The sequence below is a fragment of the Microtus oregoni genome, unplaced genomic scaffold (assembly GCF_018167655.1).
Source record: "Microtus oregoni isolate MIOR12 unplaced genomic scaffold, Mior012 000018F_ref0000195, whole genome shotgun sequence".
Taxonomy (NCBI): domain Eukaryota; kingdom Metazoa; phylum Chordata; class Mammalia; order Rodentia; family Cricetidae; genus Microtus; species Microtus oregoni.
In genome coordinates this window covers 30,556,145-30,577,823 of record NW_024543077.1, presented here as the reverse complement: position 1 = coordinate 30,577,823, position 21,679 = coordinate 30,556,145, and the positions used below count along the sequence as shown (strand labels likewise).

The 21,679-nt window shown below is 40.1% G+C and overlaps 1 protein-coding gene across 1 annotated transcript; it reads left to right on the top strand.

Moving 5' to 3' along the window:
• The first annotated feature begins 4,369 nt into the window (after positions 1-4,369).
• On the top strand, positions 4,370-14,126 carry Tex30 (testis expressed 30). The gene is made up of 6 exons (XM_041668429.1): positions 4,370-4,482; positions 8,420-8,493; positions 8,893-9,123; positions 11,837-11,888; positions 12,502-12,707; positions 13,676-14,126. Exons 2-6 carry the CDS (start codon positions 8,479-8,481, stop codon positions 13,847-13,849), a joined length of 678 nt encoding a protein of 225 aa, XP_041524363.1. The 5' UTR covers positions 4,370-4,482; positions 8,420-8,478; the 3' UTR covers positions 13,850-14,126.
• Positions 14,127-21,679: the final 7,553 nt, after the last annotated feature.

The following is a 21,679-nucleotide window of genomic DNA, read 5'->3' as shown; positions in this document are numbered from 1 at the left end:
TTTAAGGGCCTATTTTGTACCAATTATTAACTGAGTAGAAGAAGGAAAGTCTGGGTCCTTGATTCCGGCCTGCTGACTGCTGGCTCTGAATCAGACAGACCTCCAAAAACAGAACAAAACCCACCTAATTGTGGTGGTTCATGCCTGTAGTTCCAGCACTCCCGACACTGAGGCAAGAGGACCGCCATGAGTTCAAGACCAGTTTGAGGTGCACGTCAGGCTGGCCTGGAAGACGTGTGACTCCCTCTTAAACTACCAACAACTCTGTCTCTTTTGAACTGCTGCATCTTGGAATGACTATTCATTCAGTCACGGCCAAACCTCACTGTAATAAAACATGGTAGAACTGCCTTTATCTGGCCTCTGCCCCAGCTGTAGTCAGATCTATTAACCACCAACCAACATGAACCCTGTCACCGTTCACCCAATGCTTATTTCCTTCCTGCCCTGGTATTTGCATTTCCCTTGGTGTGGAAGCCAGGATCCATTCTTCTTTGTCCAGCTCATTTCAGAGATGTCACGCCCCTGTCACCATCCTTTGCCGTAGTCGCCTGTAAACTCTGCCCTTCCACCCCAGACCTTAAGCCATCTTGAGTACAGAGACCGTTCTTTTTAGGGTCTGACAGACTTCCCTGGACCTGGAAGGGGCAACAGATTTAAAAGGAATAATTACTTTAAAATGCAATGAATGTAGCAGCTGGAGGCCAGGCATGCTGGTACAAGCCTTTTAGGCCCACCACACATGTTTCTCCTCCAATTAGACAAGTCCCACCCACATCATAACAGTCAGTCTCCATGTCTACTGATTTAAATGTTGTTCTCATTGAAAACTGCCCTGGCAGAATATCCAGAATGCTTGACCTTACGCCAGGGAATGGCCCGACCAAGTTAACCGTCACTAATGGGAATTCTCACAATGCATGTTTATTGAGCACCTAGTATGTCTTCAGATAGTGTATAAGTTCGAAAGATAGATCAGGGAATAGTTTCTGTCTCTTCTTGAAAAAGAATGGAAACTTAAAAATCAATAAACTAATTAAGTATGGGCTGGAGAGATGGCTCAGTGGTTAAGAGCTTTGCTTGTTCTTCCAAAGGTCCTGAGTTCAATTCCCAGCAACCACATGGTAGCTCACAGCCATCTGTAATGAGGTCTGGTGCCCTCTTTGGGCCTGCACTATATACATAATAAATAAATAAATCTTTTTAAAAAATAGATAAAAAATAATTAAGTATGGGTTTGTGGCTAAAAGTGGTATCACAGGAATGCCTAGTAGAGTCTACTTAGCACTAGTCTAAATATGCTAATTGGATATTGACTGTTGCTATAAATTATGATAAGCCACTGCTAAAAAAATTTAAAATGTACTAATTTATTAAAGTTTATCAACCAGAAGAACTTTAAATAGCAATTTTTTCAGGTATCTATTGGAACTGTTCATATTTTTTTTAATATTTTTAAAATATTTTTATGGTTTATTTAACTTTATTTTATGTGCATTGGTGTGAAAGTGTCAGATCCCCTGCAACTGGATCTTTAGACAGTTGTGAGCCACCATGTGGTGCTGGGAATTGAACCCAGGTCCTTTGGAAGAGCAGTCAGTGCTCTTAACCACTGAGCCATCTCTCCAGCCCCCATATTCTATTTTTCTGGTTTTGTTGCATTAATTTTTCACGAACTACAGTAATAGCATTTTAATTTTGAAGCAGTGTAAAAAGCCATGATCATTATTTCTTTGGTGATGCTGAATTAATTGGTACAGTAAGTGATTTAGACATTCAATTTTTTTTCTCATTTTTTACTTCTTGAGACTTTTATACCATGTGGTTATTTAATTTGCTTTAAGTTCTTTCCTTTTTTTAAGACATGGTCTTAGTAGGTAATCATGGTTGGCTTGGAACTCACTATGTATAGCAAAATGACTTCAAACTCATAGAGATCTACCTGTCTCTGCCCCCTGAGTGCTGGGATTAAAGGAGTGGACCACCATGCCTGGCTTTGACTTAGAACATTTTAAACTACCCACAGAGCAAATCTGGCCCACTACCCATGTTTGTAAAGCTTCTAAGATAAGAATAATTTCAAGAAAATATATATTCCAGTACATGCAGAACTCAAATTTTGGTCCATAAATAAGGTTTTATATTAGTTTCCTATTCTGTGAAGAGAAAAAAAAACTATCACATACGTAGTCATCTAAAACAACGTACATGTGTTCTTACAATTCTGGAGGTCGCAGTCTGAGGTCAGTTTTCCTGGGCTAATGTTTAACGGGTGGGGCACTTGCCTTTTTTCTTCTAATGCTGCCTTCCTAACATTTCTTGCCTTGGGAACCCTCCCTCCAGCTTCCTAGCCTGCAGCCTGACGTCTTAAAGTCTTGTTCTGCTTCTCTCAACACAGCCTCTGAACACTGCAGCAATATGGTTCACAATACTCCACATGGCCATGGACTGGCAAATCGGTCCATACAGCTGTTGCTTGGGACTCAGTGATAAGTTGGTTGGAAGAAGCAGAGTACCCTTGCACATGCTACATGCAAGATGACAGATGAAAGATCTCATTCCATGACTCGATTTACATGACCTTTACATCCAGAAAAGGTAAGTCTATACACACAAATCATGTTAGGGGTTCTCTGGTGTCCAAGGTAGGAAAGGGGAGTGGCAAGTGTCTTCTAGAAATAATATGTGCTTAGAACTTGATGGACGGGTGCAAATGACTGTATAGTTACCAGACATCACCAAATTGTGTACTTGAATTGAAACTCGGGGCAGACACAGAAAGCCAATAAAGCATAGCTAGAATAGCAGACATGAACTAGCAATGTAGCTTAGTGGTGGCATGTCTGCATGGACAAAGCCTGGGGTTCCATCCCCCACAACCCAAAGAAGTGAGGAGAGAGGCTTGGGGCGGGGGAGGAAGGAAAGGAATGGATGGAGGGAAGGAAGGAAGAGAGATTAGCAGACAACAAGGAAGTGTTAACTGAAAGTAGTAAGACTCTAGCTTGAGAAAGCCCTTGTGATAAGCAATTTCAGCCAATTGCTTCTTAGTATGTACTGTGCCAGGAAAGAGGGCCGGTGAGGAACCTGTCTGACTCCATTTTAAAGGCAGGAGCCATTATGCTGTATTTTTTTAAAATAAGTTTCTTTTTACTGTGACAGTTGAGTAGCTCTGTTCCTGGAACCTGACCTTCTCCACCCTATGACCTTGATATGTTTTTGAACCCTGACCCTCCCTGAGCCCTCCTAATCACTTGGTGATCACGTGACATTTTTAAATGTTTTTTTTTTTCATTTTGTTTCTTGTATTTTTTAATTTCCATATTGCTCCATTGTCTCCCCTCTATAAAACTACTCACTGGCCAGCTCGTGGGTGCACCCTAATAAAAATCAAGCTTGCCTCAAATTAGGTTCAAATTGTGGTAGTGGTCTTATTCTCGAAGTTGGGATTAACCTAGGTACTAAAATCACTGTGCCTGAGGGGGATTCATTCTGGAAACATTTGTCTGGCCTTATCCTATACCAGGAGTTTCAGTCAAATTACACACACACACACACACACACACACACACACACTGACACCACTAAACTATCTTTTCATTAAGGAAGTTTAAACTGAAAAAAAAAAAAGACAGAAAAAGACGTGAGTGAAGACCTAAGTAAAAGGTGCAATCTGATGAGTTGGAACAGGTTAGGGTGAGGAGTCTCCGAAGAAGGAAGTGCGGAGGTCCTGGGTGGTCGGTCCTAAAGCCTCAGGATCATCCAGCTGCTGTGAAGGCACAAAGTTGGTAGCGACACAGCCTTCGGGTGACCAGTTTAGGCAGTCAGAGTTAGGGGGGAGCCTTAGCCTAGCCTGGTACGGGTGAGGGTGAGAGGCGTCCAATCTTTTGACACTGTTTTGACTTTTCCATCTACAAAGCTCACACTGAACCACGTAGTCAAGCTGCCAAAAGGAAAGCAAGTCGCAGTAATAACACCAATAATAAATTAATTAGGAAATACGTTTTAAGTGCACGATTTTGTCTGGGGTCGCATGCATAGCTTGTCCTGTGCGCATGCGGCAGCGGGGTGGACGCGCCTGAAAGCCAAGCGGATAAGGAATCCACGGCGGGGCGAGGGGAAAGGGCTAGCTAGTCCGGGCTGTACACCACGTCTAACCAAAGGATGAACGGACCGGAAGAAGCTGAGGCGGCGACGCGAGCGCGGCTTTCCCGCGCTGCTCGGCTGCACCAGCGCCCTGAACTCCCGATCCCAGCTCCCCGCCTGCAGGAGGCGGGGCCGAGCTCCGGCGAAGGAGAAAACTCTCCTTCCCGGCGTGCCGCGCGCGCGTCCCACGAGCCGGGGAGGGCGGAGCCTGCGTGCGCGTGCGCAGGGGCGGGCCGCGCTGACGGGGGAGGTGGCGAGGCGGTCGCTTCGAGCGTGTTAGTTCGCTCCCCGAAGAGAGTGAGGGCGGTTGGCGTCCGGCGGTGTCTCGTGCGTTCGCTGGTAAGCGCGGCGGCGGCGGCGGGAAGCGGGGGCAGCGGGGCCGCGCCGGGCGGGCCGCCCCTCGGGGGCTGTCGGTCGGGGGCCGCCTGAGGCGTCGGAGGAAGCCGGCCGCCGTCGGGCAGCAGCCCCGGGAGGGCGGACACGGGGTGGGTACGGCAGCGGCGGGCAGGCGGGGGGCCGGGCCGCGGAGACTCGTCCGTCCGTGGGCTGCCGCGGGTGACCGGAGCCGAGCCTCCCCGCCAGCCGTGAGAGGCTCCCGCGGGAGGGCGCCTGCCCGACCCGGGGCTTCACGTCCGTTGAGCGAATCCACGACGATTCCCGTCGACCCCTGACCTCGGGTTTGGATTATTATTATTATTTTTTTTTTCTTTCTCGTTTGGTGAGTCGACCCCCGGTAAGACTCCCAGTTTTGTTCGACCGGTGACAGCCGACGTATTTGCTGCAGACGTAACAGACAATACTTATTTTTTTTTTTAACTGGAAGTCAGGTGGCCCGGGTGTTTTGACGGCTGAGTGGAAGGTAGGACCAGAAAAAACGCTGCCTCGGAGTATAAGGAGCCCCTTCCCCCCCCCCACAACCTCTCCCCCTTGCTGATCAACGGCGTTTAGAACCGGTACCCCGTCAACCGCATTTAAGGGTCAGCATTCGGTTGTCACCTTGCATCTACCGGGTTGGTAGCTGTTTTCTCCATCTGCTGGCTGTGGACGTTGAGGCGGAGCCAGGCTTTGGTCCTCCCTTATCCTTCCAGAAAAAAAAAAAATGCTAGAGATAAAATCGACACTCATCACTTGCTTTGAGCTGTTGCCCTCGGGACGTTTTCAGGGTTACCGAAGCAGGCTAGAAGAAACGTGTGCAACAGTCGTGAAGAACAAGTTGATCATGAACTCCGGAGCAGCGCAGAGTTTGTCCTTAAAAACAAAACCCCAGGTTAATCTGAAAGAGCCTTCTAGGTTGATGGTAAATGGAAAACCTGCTTCTAATTTTACTGCTTTCTGAAATGTCATCGAAATTACAGGGAAGGATGTTTGGTTTTTTGTTTTGTTTTGTGTTTGGGTTTTTTTGAGACAGGGTCTTGCTCAGCCTGGTCTCAAACTTGCAGTGATTTTTTTTTTTTCACGTACTGAGATTATAGGCATACCCACCCAACGTGGCTCCCCCCCCCCTTTTTTTTTTGGACACTGGGATAGAAACCTTGGAAAATAGAGAAGTTGAATAATGAACTCTTAAGAAGCAATGGCAAAACCAGCAGTGAGGGACGCAATAAAACTCGTCAACTGGTGTGAATAAATCATACCATTCAGAACACACAGAAACTGGCAGCACCAGATAGAGTTGGAAGTGTGTTGATGTGGGCAGAGGTGGAAGACTTAGGAAGTGTTAGGTTAAATCTTTTTAAGGAGCAGTCATATATTTAGATTCCTTTTCCCCTTTCACACTCTTGAGTGCTTATGTCCCCCATGATTAGAAGACAGGAAGGAGGCTTATTTTGACAAAAATAAGGGTTTGGGGGTAGTGGTGGTGCAGGCCTTTAATCCCAGCACTTGGGAAGCAGAGGCAGATGGATCTCTGTGAGTTTGAGACCAGTGTAGCCTACCACGCTAGTTCCAGGACAGCCAGAGCTGTTTACACAGAGAAACCCTGTTTCAAAAAACAAACAAACAAAAAAAAACTTTTTTGACTAGAGAATCCAAGACAGGTATTTGTAAAGATATATTTATGAAAATGAGGACCAAAGCCATAATTTCTTCATCTACTTCTCTTTCAACTTCCAAAACTTTTTAGTATTAATAACTTCCAGACCCAAGACAGTAGGGCTGGGATGAACAAGACAATGAGGAAACACACGCGTGCACACACACACACCAGTTAATGGTTGCTCCTGGCAAATAGTAAGGAATTTAACAGTAAATTAAATGCAAAGAGACCTCACTATTTACATTTTTATTTTTTTAAATTTTATACTGGGAGCTTGGGAGATGTTCCGACTGATAAAATACCAGCTGTAAAAGCTGGGAATATTGTTTGATCCCCAGCATCCATTTAGGCCTAAACTGGATGAACCCAGAGTAACAAAAGCTTATTGGTTAGCCAACCAGCTTACCCAAACTGATGAGCTCCAAACTCAATGTGAGACCTTATCTTAATAAATAAGAGTAGTAGAGGAAGACACCTGGTGTTTACTTCTGGCTGACACATGCAGGCACACAGGTATGTGCGCTTGCGCATACACACATGCAACACAAACAATTGATAGATGTATGTGCTGCCTGCTATTAAAATGAAAAGGAATTTTTTTTTTTTTTGGTTTTTTTCGAGACAGGGTTTCTCTGTGGTTTTGGAGCCTGTCCTGGAACTAGCTCTTGTAGACCAGGCTGGTCTCAAACTCACAGAGATCCACCTGTCTCTGCCTCCCGAGTGCTGGGATTAAAGGCGTGCGCCACCACCGCCCAGCGAAAAGGAATATTTTAAAATTATGAACAGATTTGATGTAGCATTTCCTCGCCTGTGAAATTTTCTTACAAATATACCTATAAGTAGATATACCTGTAAGTATAATATCACCTAGAAAGAGTCACAAGAAGCAAGTAATACCGGTTTCCTTGAGAGGAGTTCTGAGTGCAAGGCAAAAGTGGAATGAGTCAATATATTCTTGGTGTCTTGTGAGCTTTGAGCCATATTACTGTGTACCTAGTTAATAAACAAATGCCAGTGAAGGCCTATGGATGATAATGGAAATTCTGGTGTAAAATGATATGTTGAAAAATGAAAGCTCTCTTAAAATGCAAGGGAATGGATACTGAACAGCAGTCACAAAAACTACAGTGGCTTGCACCCATTCATGCTTAATGGTTCTTCAGATCAGTTGTGATTTAGACTGATTTCCAGGCTTTAATTTGACTTCAGAATTGCTTAAGCTGTCTTCATTATGGAATTTTTGCTGAAAATGAAAAACTTCCTGGGATAGTTTTTCTCTATGGTTCAGGGTGAAATTCAGTGCTAAATTTCTAGGAATTTGCCATAGCTCAACTCAGAAGTGGCACTTTGAAATGTTTCAGTAGCCAAACCCAAAGCCAGTAGGATCACATGACAAAGACTGTGGTTACAGACTTCTGTTAAAAAGAGGGAATGAAATGATAAAAATTATTTCATAGCTGCAGGGAAATTAAATTAAAAATGGTCGAGATTATATGGAAAAAGGAATAATGAAGAAAATTATTTAGTAGATATATAGAAAGTAAGTTGGAGTAAGAATGAATATTCTTTTTGGTTTTTTGAGACAGGGTTTCTCTGTGTAGCCCTGGCTGTCCTGGAACTAGCTCTTGTAGACCAGGCTGGCCTCGAACTCAGAGATCCGCCTGCCTCTGCCTCCCTAGTGCTGGGATTAAAGGCGTGCGCCACCAACACCCAGCAAGAATGAAGATTCTTACAAATATATATTCTTTTTTTTTTTTTTTTTTTTTTTTTTTTTGGTTTTTCGAGACAGGGTTTCTCTGTGGTTTCGGAGCCTGTCCTGGAACTAGCTCTTGTAGACCAGGCTGATCTCGAACTCACAGAGATCCGCCTGCCTCTGCCTCCCAAGTGCTGGGATTAAAGGTGTGCGCCACCACCGCCCGGCACAAATATATATTCTTATAAATATATTTCAAAAGTATTTTTGTAAAGGTACAGCATCCTATTTGGAGTGAACTATTCTAAGGCCTCTGCATCAAAGTATCCCATTTGCTTTATCTTATGTCTGCCAGCTCCTGTAATTAGTTTTGAGTACCCATAAATCTCTTGAAAGTGATACAAGAGTAAGTAATAAATATAGATACCAGTTTGTAGAAAACTAGTTTCTGGTTGTGTTTATTTCAGCTTTTGAATGTGCTCATTCATAGTTTGGGGGTCATTCCCATGTCTGACAACTCACCTTTCACAACAGAATCTTCTTTTCAGGGAGATGTCATTTGCTTCTTGGATGTAATGCACTTTGTGTTTATTATTCAACAGTGAAAATGAGTCATACGGAGGTAAGATAGTATCATGTGTTCTGTATCTTCAGATTAAACTTTTGGGGAGATGGGGAAATGGGTTAATAATCAGTTCTGTGTAATAGTCTTATTTTCAGTTTGCATGGTGAGAGGCAGTACAGAATTAGAGTTGGGGAGTAAAAACTATGTAACCTTGAGCAAGTTACTTAATCTGTTGTGCCTTATCTGGGAAGGAGCAATAGTACTTTCCTTGTAGAATTATAAGGAATGCTTACAAGAGTTGATGCAGAGCACTTAAAGCACCTGACAGTAAACAGTTCTTAGATATATCAGGACTTGTTTGGAGGCCATGAGTCTTACAAAACAAATACATGTATTTATTCAGTTGTCTAAATAGTCAAGGAAATAATTTGATCCTTTTATTCTCTTGAATTTTAGGTTAAATTAAAAATACCTTTTGGAAATAAATTACTGGATGCCGTTTGTTTGGTACCTAACAAGAACATAGCATATGGAATAATTCTTACACATGGAGCATCAGGAGATATGAATCTTCCTCATTTGATGTCACTGGCATCCCATCTTGCATCTCATGGGTTTTTTTGCCTAAGATTTACTTGCAAAGGCCTTAATATTGTACATAGAATTAAGGCATATAAAGCAGTTTTGGTAAGAAAAATATATTTACTTGTAACAAGGTTCTGCTTAAAATTCTTCATAAATTTAAGGTATTTTGTTATCTAATTTTTAGATAAAAATAATTTCTAATTTCCTTAGAAACGTGGCAGTGCACATAGGCGATTAGTGTTCATGTTTCTCTTTTTTTGTCATCAGCTTGTTTTCACGGAGATGAAGGCTCACACCGTCAGTGTTCTTTCATGCTGCTGCCAAAAACGCTATGTAGAATTTTCTCACTGGGATAATGTGGTCTTAGAATATAGTTATGCCAATCTAGGTTATTAAACCTACTGTACTATTATGCATATACAAATATACCACCATTCTATGCTAGTATTTTCATCAAATTTGAAACTTCTACTAGCTTTTAAAATACAATTCTTTATCAAGTTTACTGTTTACCACTCTAGTTGGAGACACACACTTGGGAGAGGGGAAACCTAAAAATGAGGTGGACTAAAGTCTCGTGCAGTTGCTAACTTTATTTAGAGTTTCAGACAATTTATACTCTGAGAGTTAAGAATCGCATGAGTAAGTTGTTCGCTTACAAGGACAAGCCACATATGGCAAAAATACGTTTTTCCATCTAGCAGCATAGAAATAACAGCTGAAGTAAACTCCTTCCTAGCCAGTACAGCTGGGAGGAGCATAAATACCCATTCCAGGAACAATTTTGTGTTTTGAAGAAACTGAGGTTACAAGAATCTAATCTTATTTTCTTGGCATTTTCTCACAAGCACTCAGAATTCTCATTTGACTCCATTCTTGGACTATGTTCCGACTTCTCCCCATTTTTATTTTAATAAAATAATATTAAATAGGATAATAAAATAATAATAGGATATCCAGAGTGGTTTTGATTTGAGATGTTTTAGGTAAATCTAATTGTCATTTGATTCATAAATTTATAAATTGTTAAATATCCTGTAAACAAATTATAATAGAATGGTGGGAACATTGGAATTTTCTGCCACCAACAACAGAGATTCAAACTGGCCAGTACTATTAGTTACAGTATCATATTGATCAGGAAATTGTGGAGAAAAGCTTGGAAGGAGGCCCATATGATTAATTGTTTACATTGGGTCCTGTCTTTATTTACTAATTGAACTGGAACAGTAAGGTAAGCAATATTTTATGGCTCTTGTGGTGCAAATAATCCAAAGGATTATCCTCTTGTGCTGTAATAGCTGTAGGAGACAATTTAGTGGAGAAAATGAGTTCGAAGGCAGTGAAAGAATCCACTTGAGACATAAATGTCTGGATTCAAATAGCTGTAGGTTCCTCCTTTCCTCTGGAAATAATGTGTGAGGACTGTCCAATGCCGTCTTTCCTTCTAGGGTCTTAAATAGATTAGTTAGTGTGTAATTAGGTAAGAATTTTGATTTTGCTGAAATTGGCACAGGAAGTACCAAGCAACAGCTCATGAGGCCAGGGAGACGTCAATGGAGGAATTACTTTTCCCACCCGTGCTCTAGCTTGCCTGGGTTGTAAAAAGTTAGCTTTTACATGGGATCTCCTAAATTCTCACAAAAAGTAGAGACAATTCAAGATTAAATCAATTATCATATTCCTCACCCCATACTTCAAGGTCATTTTTCATACAATGGAGATAAGTATTTAAAGGAGGCTCCAGTAAGGGGGCTGAGGCAACAATTCCTGGCATAGGTATCACCATTTCTGTTTTTTTATTTTATTTATTTATTATTTTTACTGCACAGGGAAAATTTCCTTATTTGCCTCTATCAATTTTAAGGTCTAACTATTCAGGAATTACTTCTTTATCATGATTAATGAGTATTTTAATAACAGTTGAAATCAATGCCCATGTGACCCCAAATTAAAAAAGGATCTTTTACTCCTTGCTAAATGCCTTTATAATATTTTAGACTCTATCTCATACTACTTCATGTAAAATTCCTTCTGAAAACCAGGATTATAATCATAACCAACTTTCAAGCAATCTAGTAGTTGTGATTTTGATACTTGTGGTCATTATTTCTTTAAGAAATAATGCACAATTTGGCGTACAGCAAAGTCTTCCCTAGTTTCTGCCCCGTTTGGCTCTCTCATGGCTGACTTCAGGTCCTTCCCTGTTCGGGTGCCACTTGTTTACCACTATGGAGGTGGTGAGACCTGGGAAAAAGGAGCCAATAAATTTAGACAGATGAAAGCCTCATGAAATAACCAACTTTGTTTAGAGCATCAGATGATTTATATTCTGCATGTTAAGAAAAGTCGAATCACGTAAGATGTTCAATCACAAGAACAAGACACGTTGCAAAAACATGTATTTCAATAGAGGCATGTGAATAACTACAGCTGAAGTAAATTCACTCCTATCTGCTGCACCTGGGAGACCCATGAAAACACAGGCCAAGAACAATTCTGATTTGAAGAAACTGAGGTCACAGTACTCGTTTTCTTTGAGTTTTCTCACAAGCACTCAGAATTCTCACATAACTCCATTCTTGGACTGTGTCCCAACAGTTTACTGCTTGAATATTTTTATGAAGGCAAATTGATTTTCCCTGACATATTAGCTGACATAAGGATTAATAGTGAACACATGACAAGAAGAGGAAAGAACTGTATCTTCGGTAAATTATGTCTTTGCATAAATTTTTGTATATATCAGTAATGACAAGAATATCCAGTGGAGTATGACATGAAAGGAACTGATAATTTTTTTTGATTTATCTAGAATTACCTAAAGACCTCAGGAGAATACAAACTTGCTGGTGTTTTTCTTGGAGGTAAGCTTTAGTAATAACTTCATTATAAATATTAAGACTGCTAGCAGGAGGTTAATTTAAGAAATAATTTATTTTAGCTGGGTGATAGCGCACACCTTCAATCCCCACACTTGAGGCAGAGGCAAGCGAATCTCTGTGATTTGGGGGCCCGGCTAATTGATCTACAGAGTGAGTTTCAAGACAGCTAGGGCTGTTAAACAGAGAAAACCTGTCTTCAAAACAAAACAGATTATTTTGTTTTGATACATAACCTTGATACTTTATTAAGCTTTATATGCTTAAGGCATTTATGTGTTTAAATATAAAATAAGATTCTCTTATTCACTACATTTTATTACTCTTACAAATGATTCATTGAGAGTTTCTTCACCCTTTTAAGTATTGAGAAAAATAATTGTTTCTTTTTAAAATTTGGGGTAAGCTAGATCAATTTTTAGCTTTTCATAAAGCGGTAAGATTCCATTAAAAGCATTAGAATTTATTGCTTGCTGCTCTTTTGAGTTGTGATTTTTTTTCCCTCTGTAAGTATGAAGAACAGCAAAACTAATTTTACCATACCATTGCTACTATTGTATGTAAATATTTATTTCTAATTGAACTTAATTGGTTTTAGGTCGTTCGATGGGATCAAGAGCAGCTGCTTCTGTAATGTGTCACACTGAGCTAGATGACACTGATGATTTTGTTCGAGGTCTCATTTGTATTTCTTACCCACTGCACCATCCAAAGCAGCAGCAGAAACTCAGGGACGAAGATCTCTTTCGTATAAAGGATCCTGTACTGTTTGTGTCAGGTTCAGCAGATGAAATGTGTGAAAAGGTGAATTGAAACTCTGTATTTGTATGAGTAAACTATATTAGAGGCAAGATTATTGCCTGCCATATTCAGCTTCTGGACCTGGTGACCCACACCTTTAATCTCATAAACTCAGGAGACAGAGGCTGGTGGATCTCTGTTAGTTCAAGACCAGCCTTGAATATAGGGAGTTCCAGTTCGGCTGGGGCTATATCACCCTGTCAGAAACAAGACAAAAAAATGCTTATGTCTAATTTAGTTGTGTGTCTTTGTTACCCTGTAGCTTTGTAGCACTTAAAATAAAAGCATAGGGGCTGGAGAGATGGCTCAGTGGTTAAGAGCATTGCCTGCTCTTCCAAAGGTCCTGAGTTCAATTCCCAGCAACCACATGGTAGCTCACAACCATCTGTAATAAGGTCTGGTGCCCTCTTCTAGCCTTCGGCATACACACAGACTATTGTATACATAATAAATAATAAATAAATAAAAAATAAATAAAAGCATACTAATAAAATGGATCTCCCTAGAAAGGGATTTGGTAAATAGATTTCATCCTTATTTGAAGAATTAGTAATATCTGATTGTTATGATTTGGGAGATACCAGGGTATACATTTGGTTTATCATTTCAGCTTTGTGGCAGATTGTTACTGTCTCTCAAGTAAGCGTTAGCAGAATTCATATATTACTGAATATTAGCTAAGTATTATGGACTACTGTTTTCCAGAACACACAATTTTCTTGGGAGAAAGATTTTTGGGAAAACAATTTGAATAACTCTAACCTGCCTAAAAGTTTTCCTTGTCAACAAATGCTTGGTGTATTCTGTTATAGGACTGTTTGAGAGGAGTGGACTGACACTGCTGTAGATACCTCGTTATGTACTGCATTGTCTCTAAAGTTGCATGTAGAGCAGGTATTTAGTGAGTCCTCTGGAGGGAGTGCCCATCCAGTACAGATGAAGGAAAGGTCATCTTTCTCTTTCCTCTTTAGAACTTGTTGGAGAAGGTGGCCCAGAAGATGCGAGCTCCCAGTAAAATCCACTGGATTGAGAAGGCAAATCATTCCATGGCAGTGAAAGGACGGTCGACAAATGATGTCTTCAAAGAAATAAATACACAGATCTTGTTTTGGATCCAAGAAATCACTGAAATGGACAAGAAATAATTGTCACTAAAAGCCATGTTATTTTGAATAAAAGTATGGTTAATTTGATAAAGAACAGTATACCTCTCAGCATTGTGAGATATATTTCAGACTAATGTTCTTTAATGTTGCCCTATTTTTGAAACATGGTATTGTGGAAATATCCTTTACAAGATGTCTTTTGAAAGCACTGTTATAGTTATATGAAGATAATGTACAAATATTGAAGGTTGTTTATAATTTATTTTCATTAGTATAGTTAAGTTTTGAAAAATTAAACATTTGCATTTTGTTAAAATGGTGCTTTGTCTTACTCTGAAATACTAAGAAAATGCTTCTCAAAAGAGAAAAAAGTGCTGGCGATATGGCTCAGTCCTAAAGGGCTTGTTATACAAGCATGAGTGCTCAAGTTTTTTAAAAGTTTGTTTTCATTTACTTACCTGGGGGAGGGGTGCAGGGGTCAAAGGTCAACTTGGGGCAGTTCTTTCCTTTCAAGCTTGGTGGCCAGTGCCCTTCCCCTTAGCCATTTTGCCAGTCCCTGAATACAATTCCTATTACCGATGTAAAGAAGTGGGCACAACAGCATACCCCTATATACCTAGCTCTGGGATTTGATGGCCAGCCTCTCTGACCAAACCAGCATATTCCAAGGTCAGAGGCAGTGTCTTTAAGGTGGATGTGTTGGAATACTTGTTGATGAGAGGACTTGAAACCCTGGGCTCAACATAGTCAAAAGAAGCAGAGGGAATGATCGTGGAGATGCATTTCAGACAACCCTGACCTTAAAGTGAAGCAGCAACTTTGATGAAAAGTGTACTGTGTACTAAAGGTAAAGCTTTGGTAGTTCGTTGGCAAAAAATGAGTAAAATACTTGAGAGTTTCCAACATAGTTTATGAAATCAATAGATGATTCATTAAAGAGAAAAATGAAAATAGCTTAGTAGTTTGACTACTGTGTGCTCTATCCAGGCAGAATTAGGGATTCTTAGAAAGTACATAAAATGAGACTAATGCTAAATTTGTAAATAATTTTAAAATAAATGATTCTATACTAAATTCTCTTAGTAGCTTGCCTACTGCTCTTTCTAGGCACCAAACCTCAGATTGCCCATGTTCGTCATTCCTCCTACCCTGGTAGAGTAGATCAGTTTTGGTTTTTGTTTTTGTTTTTTTTTTTTTTTTGATTTTCGAGACAGGGTTTCTCTGTAGTTTTTGGTGCCTGTCCTGGAACTAGCTCTTGTAGACCAGGCTGGTCTCGAACTCACAGAGATCCGCCTGCCTCTGCCTCCCGAGTGCTGGGATTAAAGGCGTGCGCCACCACAGTCCAAGTAGATCAGTTTTATTTATTACATTTTCCCACCTTAGCTATGGCATTAAAAAAATGAAAACCTAAATAACTTAGGTCTTTCATATTATAGTAGAAAATCATATATAACTACAATTTCAAATTTTGGTTATCAGTATATATAATATTTGTTGATTAACTCATTTCCTGAAGAAGATTTAAAGTTTTTTTTTCTTTTGCTTTTTTCTAGACAGGTTTCCTCTGTGTAACAACCCTAGGTGTCTTGGAACTAACTTGTAGACCAGACTGACCAAACTCAGAGATCTATCTGCTTCTGCCTCTCAAGTGCTGGGCATTTAAGCTGTGCCCCACCACTTTGCCCAGCAAGGTTTAAGTTTTTTAAATTGGTAAACAGAATGAATATTTAAATTTTTAAAATCCTACAGGTGTGAAAACATTGTAAGCCCAAAACCAAGCTATCAGAATATAACTTGGTCCATTAGCAACTAACTAAAGTTCACTGACAAATAATACAAATTATAATTTAATTAGAGCTAGTGATGTAGCTCAGTGGTAGAGCTCTTGCCTAGCGTGGATGAGGCCCTAGGTTCAATCTGCACAGGAAAATTATAATAGGGAAAGAACGGAGAGTACAAAAGGAAACTTAAAACCATCAGAATATAGACGTGTAAGGATAAGATGGGTTTAAAAGGTTAGTAATGAGGCTATGACACTTTTTAAACTGTAGGTAGAATATAGGCCACTGTACCTGACACCCAAGCTAGAGTTAATCTGGAAGGAAGGAAACCATTGGGAAAATGCCTCCAGAAGAGACAGCTGTAAGGCGTTTTCTTAATTAGTGGTTATGGAGGAGGGCCCAGCATATTGTGGGTTTTACCATCACTAGGCTGATGGGGCTGGGATATGGGATATATATGAAAGGAAGAAGGAAGAAGGTATACTGAGCAAGCCATAGGGATCATGCCAGTAAGCGTCACCCCTCTATGTCCTCTGCATCAGTTCCTGCCCTGACTTCCCTCGGTGATGGACTACTAACCTGAAGGGTAAACTGAAATAAACCCTTTCCTCCCCAACCTTCTTTTGGTTATGGTGTTTCATGACAGCAGTAGTAACCCTAAGACAGTAATCAAAGATACTACTTTAAACAGGAATAAAAACCATTCGAAAATTAATACCCCTAAGTTGTGTATAAGAAACAACTATGCTGCTTTATGTAATTACTTGCCATTTGAAAGCCATGAACCTAATTATGATTGATAAAAATTTATAACTTAGCAATGAGCCATAGGTCTAAGGCTGAAATGAATATTGAAGGAAAGCTCCTGTAGCTTCGCAGCATTTAGTGGGAAAGTATACAGTCCCTTGTAGTTTGAACATTTTTTTATTGAGCTATATATTTTTCTCTGCTCTACTCCCATCCTTTCCCCTCCCCTTCTATCTCTCTCATGGTCCCCATGCTACCAGTTTACTCAGGAGATCTTGGTTTTTTTCTATTTCCCATGTAGATTAGATCCATGGATGTCTCTCTTAAGGTCCTCATTGTTGTCTATGTTCTCTGGGATTGTGATTTGTGGACTGATTTTCTTTTGTTAAGTTTAATTGTCTTTCTGGGTCTGGGTTACCTCACTCAATACGATGTTTTCTAGCTCCATCCATTTGCCTGCAAATTTCAAGGTGTCTTTTTTTTTTCCTGCTGTGTAGTACTCCATTACGTAAATGTACCACATTTTCCTTATCTATTCTTCAGTCAAGGGGCATTTAGGTTGTTTCCAGGTTCTGGCTATGACAAACAGTGCTGCTATGAACATAGTTGAGCACATGCCCTTTTGGTACGATTGAGCATCCTTTGGGTATATATCCAAAAGTGGTATTGCTTGATCTTGAGGTAGGTTGTTTCCTAATTTTCTGAGAAATCGCCATACTGATATCCAAAGTGGCTGTACCAGTTTGCACTCACACTAGCAATGGAGGAGTGTTCCCTTTACCCCACAACCTCTCCAGCATAAACTGTCATCAGTGTTTTTGATCTTGGCCATACTTACATGTGCAAGATAGAATCTCAGAGTTGTTTTGATTTGCATTTCTTTGCTGACTAAGGATGTTGATCATTTCCTTAAGTGTCTTTGAGCCTTTTTAGATTCCTCTGTTGAAAGTTCTCTGTTTAGCTGGGTGGTGGTGGCGCACACCTTTAATCCCAGCACTCGGGAGGCAGAGGCAAGCTAGTTCCAGGACAGGCTCCAAAGCCACAGAGAAACCCTGTCTTGAAAAAACCAAAAAAAAAAAAAAAAAAAAAAAGTTCTCTGTTTAGGTCTCTCCTCTCTCTGCCTTTTGGTTAGTTTGGATAAACGTTTGTCTATTTTGTTGCTTTCCTCGAAGAACCAACTCTTTGCCTTATTGATTCTTTGTTATTGTTTTCTTTGTTCCTATTTTGTTTTTCCAGGTTCTTTATGTAGGCATTTAGTGCTAGGAACTTTCCTCTTAACACTGGTTTTATTGTGTCCCATAAATTTGGGTATGTTGTGTGGTCATTTTCATTGAATTTTAGGAAGTCTTTAATTTCTCCCTTTATTTCTTCCTCGATCCATTGATGCTTCAGGTGAGCATTGTTTAATTTCCATGTGTTTATGGGCTTTCTGGAATTAGTGCTGCTGTTGAATTCTAATTTTAAGCCATGGTGATCTGACAAGATACATGGGGTTATTCCATTTTTTTTTTAATCTGTTGAGGTGTGCTTTGTTACCTAGTATGTAGTCAGTTTTTTAGAAGGTTCCACGGGGTGCTGAGAAGAAGGTATACTTTTTTATGTTTGAATGGAATGTTCTATAGATGTCTGTTAAGTCCATTTCAGTCATAACACCTGTAAGTTCCTTTATTTCTTGTTAAGTTCTGTCTGACAGACCTGTCCATTGGTGAGAGTGGGATATTGAAATCTCCCACTGTTAGTGTGTGAGGTTTAATGTGTGTTTAAGCTTTAGAAGTGTTTCTTTTACAAATGTGGGTGCCCTTGTATTTGGGGCATACATGTTTAGTATTGAGGTTTCAACTTGTTGGATTTTATTATGACTAATACGAAATGTCCTTTTTTGTCTCTTTTGACTGATTTTAGTTTGAAGTCTATTTTGTTAGATATTAGGATAGCTACAGCAGCTTGTTTCCTAGGTTCATTTGATTACTCTGAGGCAATGTCTGTCTTTGAGGTTGAGGTGTGTTTCTTGAATGCAGCAGAAGATGGATTCTGTTTTTGTATCCAATCTGTTAGCCTGTATCTTTTTATACATGAGTTGAGTCTATTTATATTGAAGGATATTAATTACCAGTGATTGCTAGTTCCTGTTATTTTAGTTTTTGTTGTTGGTAGTGTTATTGTGTCTCTTTTTCTCTTCTTTGATATTTGCTGCTTGATCATCTATTTTCTGTGTTTTGAGGATGTAGCCAACTTCACTGGGTTGCAATTTCCCTTCTAGTACTTTCTGTAGGGCTGGGTGTGTGGCTAGGTATTGGTTAAATCTGGTTCTGTCATGGAATATCTTATTTTGTCCATCTATGGTGATTGAAAGTTTTGCTGTGTATAGTATTCTGGGCTGCATCTGTGGTCTCTTAATGTCTGCATAACGCTCTACTAGGACCTTCTGGCTTTCATTGTTTGCACTGAGAAGTAAGGTGTAATTCTGATAGGTCTACCTTTACATGTTACTTGACCTTTTTCCTTTGCAGGTCTTAATATTTTTTATGCTGTATGTTTAGTGTTTTGATTATTATGTGGTGAGGGGGCATTTTTTTATCCGGTCTGTTTGGTGTTCTCTAAGTTTCTTGTGTCTTCATATGCACATCTTTTTTAGGTGGGAAAGTTTTCTTCTATGACCTTGTTGAATATATTTTCTGTGTTTTTGAGTTGGACTTCTCATTTTTTTTAGGTTTGGTCTTTTCATGGTGTTCCATATTTCTTGGATATTTTGTGTTAAGCTTTTGCTAGATTTAATGTTTCTTTGACCTGTTTCCTCTATCGTATCTTCAGCACTTGAGATTCTCTCTTCCATCTCTTGTATACTGCTGTTTATGCTTGCATTTGTGGTTCCTGATCTTTTCCTCATAATTTCAATTTCTATAATTCCCTTGGTTTGTGTTTTCTTTATTGTCTCTATTTCTGTTTTCAAGTCTTGAACCGTTTGTTTCACTGTTGATTGTTTTGGTTTTGGTTTTGGTTTTCTTTAAGGGATTTGTTGATTTCTTCCAATTTTTTGTTTGTCCTTTCCTCCATTTCTTTGAGGAAATTTTTCATTTCCTCTTTAAGGGCCTCAAACATTCTCCTTAACTTATTTTTTAGGTCATTTTCTTCTGCTTCATCTATATTTGGTTGCTCAAGTCTAATTGTTTTAAGAACACTAGTTTTTATTGGTAGTCTGTTGCTCTGCAATCCCGGGCATTTTCGGGCCTGCTCTCAGGGAGGTTGGTTGCTTGGGCCTGCTCCAGCAGAGGTTACTGGCTCAGGACTGCTCTGAAGGAGGTTGCTGGCTAGGGCCTGCTCCCTGAAGTTTGCTGATTCGTGCCTGGTCATGCAGAAGTTTCTGTCTTGAGCCTGCTCTCTCAGTGGTGGCTCCCTTGTACCTGCTTCAGTGGAGGTCACTGGCTCATGCCTATTCCTGTGGAGGTTGCTGCCTCAGGCCTATTCCCACTGAAGTCACTGGCTCAGGCCTGTTCCAGTGGAGGTCGCTCAATTCAGACAATCTTAAGGATGAACTAGAAAGTTATATCCCACCAAACTGAAAAATCGCAGTAATTTTCCTCCTTCCTTGGATCAATGTTGGCTTCTTTGGTTTACTCACTGGGGCTGTAGCTCTTCTGGGTGTACACTCTTTTATTTTTATGTGCGTGTTATACTGAAACTAGGCATTCCAGGAAGAAACAGTTCTGTTCCGGATACTGTTAACAAAATCCAAATGTCTTCTTTGTCTATTTTAATGGTATTTTTTCCAATTGTTTCTTCAGGTTCACCCTGAGATCCCACATTCATCCTGAGCTGTGCTCTCTACGATGTCATCTGCTCCACTGTTTTCCAGAATCGTTTTGACTATAAAGATCAGGATTTTCTTAACTCAACCTCAATCTGAAATGGTGATCCTGCCTCTAGGAATCTCAAAATAGTCTCTTCCAGTAAACAATTACTTAGGGGGTGAACCAAAAAAACCCTAGAAGCTGTTCCAATCCTGTTTGGTTTGTATATAAGTGTTTGTCAGTGAAGTACCTGCTAGGGATTCAGTCCCATAAAACTTCCAGGCCTTCCTGCTTAGATTAGGTCCTAATCAGTCTAGATCTGCCTCTGACCACCCTTAATTCTGATCTTAGGACAGCAAAAGGAAGCTCACCCACAGGTCATTCAAAAGTCGGACTTTGGTTTTGAATGTATGAATAGATTGTGAATGGGGAACTTGAAAACAGACTCCTGTAGCAAAAAGAAATGTTCCAAGAAGCCGGATCAACAGAAAAAGTTTATCGTATGTTCTACACGATGGCAACAGTACATTCTTGAACTAAAAAGCTGTGTGGAATATGTCAAACTCAGGATAACTAGGGAAAACAGGTTTTTGTTTTTTATTGTTTCTGCTTTTGATACAAAATCTTACTATTAGCCCTTGGGGTCCTGGAACTCACTATGTATTCAGGATAGTCCTTGAACTAACAGAGATCTGCCTGCCTCTGCCTCTTGAGTACTGGAATTAACGGCATATGCCATCATACCTCGCTACAACATCCAGTGTTTTTATTTGTTACACCTTCAATTAGCAATTACTCTAAGACAGGGCTATATTTTCTTGACTGCAAGGAAGCATAAAATACACTACCGTTGAGAAGAAGAGAAATTATTAAATGGATTTCTAACTTCAATTCTATTTTACATATTTTTCATTAGGGTAGCCATTCAATTGTGTCAAGAGTTTTGATTAAACTGATAGAACATTCTTTGTTGAATTTAAAAATACATAAACTGAGTGTGGTAGTTCAAGCCTGTAATCCCAGTACTTGGAAGGCTCAGGCAAGGGATTTCCATGAGTTCCTAGGCAGCTTAGGCTGTATAAAGACTTCAAGGCTTCGCTGCGTTATAGAAGATCCTATCTCAAGAAAAATAAAAGATTAACTACATAACGATGCCAACAGAGGTAGCCCACACCTATGCTGGAGCTGGAGGATCTCTAGTTCAAAGACAGTCTGGACTACATAGGAATCATTGGAGTTCTAGGCCAGCACAGGCTATGTAGTACAAGGCTTAGCCTACATACTTCCCACACTAGTACCATACTTGGCCTGTACATGTTTCACTCATGACCTGTTGTCACTGTGAGCTCAGTAAACACCTACTGTGACACGTACCTTACTTTACTCAGTCCCCAGGGCAAGCACTGCACCATTGGGCACAGGCACTGCAGGGCTGTTTTATTTTTCTGATAGAGCTTTGCATGTATGCACTTAGGAGCTAGATGGACAGAGCAGCATTTTGTATCTGAGAGGCTTCTGAAATCAAGGCCAGATAAATGAGATAACAGGCCATT

Bases quoted from the DNA above. Each gene is read 5' to 3' on its own strand.
- Tex30 (XM_041668429.1), top strand. The intron at 9,124-11,836 runs GTAAGAAAAATA...TGATTTATCTAG, and splicing joins AGGCATATAAAGCAGTTTTG to AATTACCTAAAGACCTCAGG. The intron at 12,708-13,675 runs GTGAATTGAAAC...TTTCCTCTTTAG, and splicing joins CAGATGAAATGTGTGAAAAG to AACTTGTTGGAGAAGGTGGC.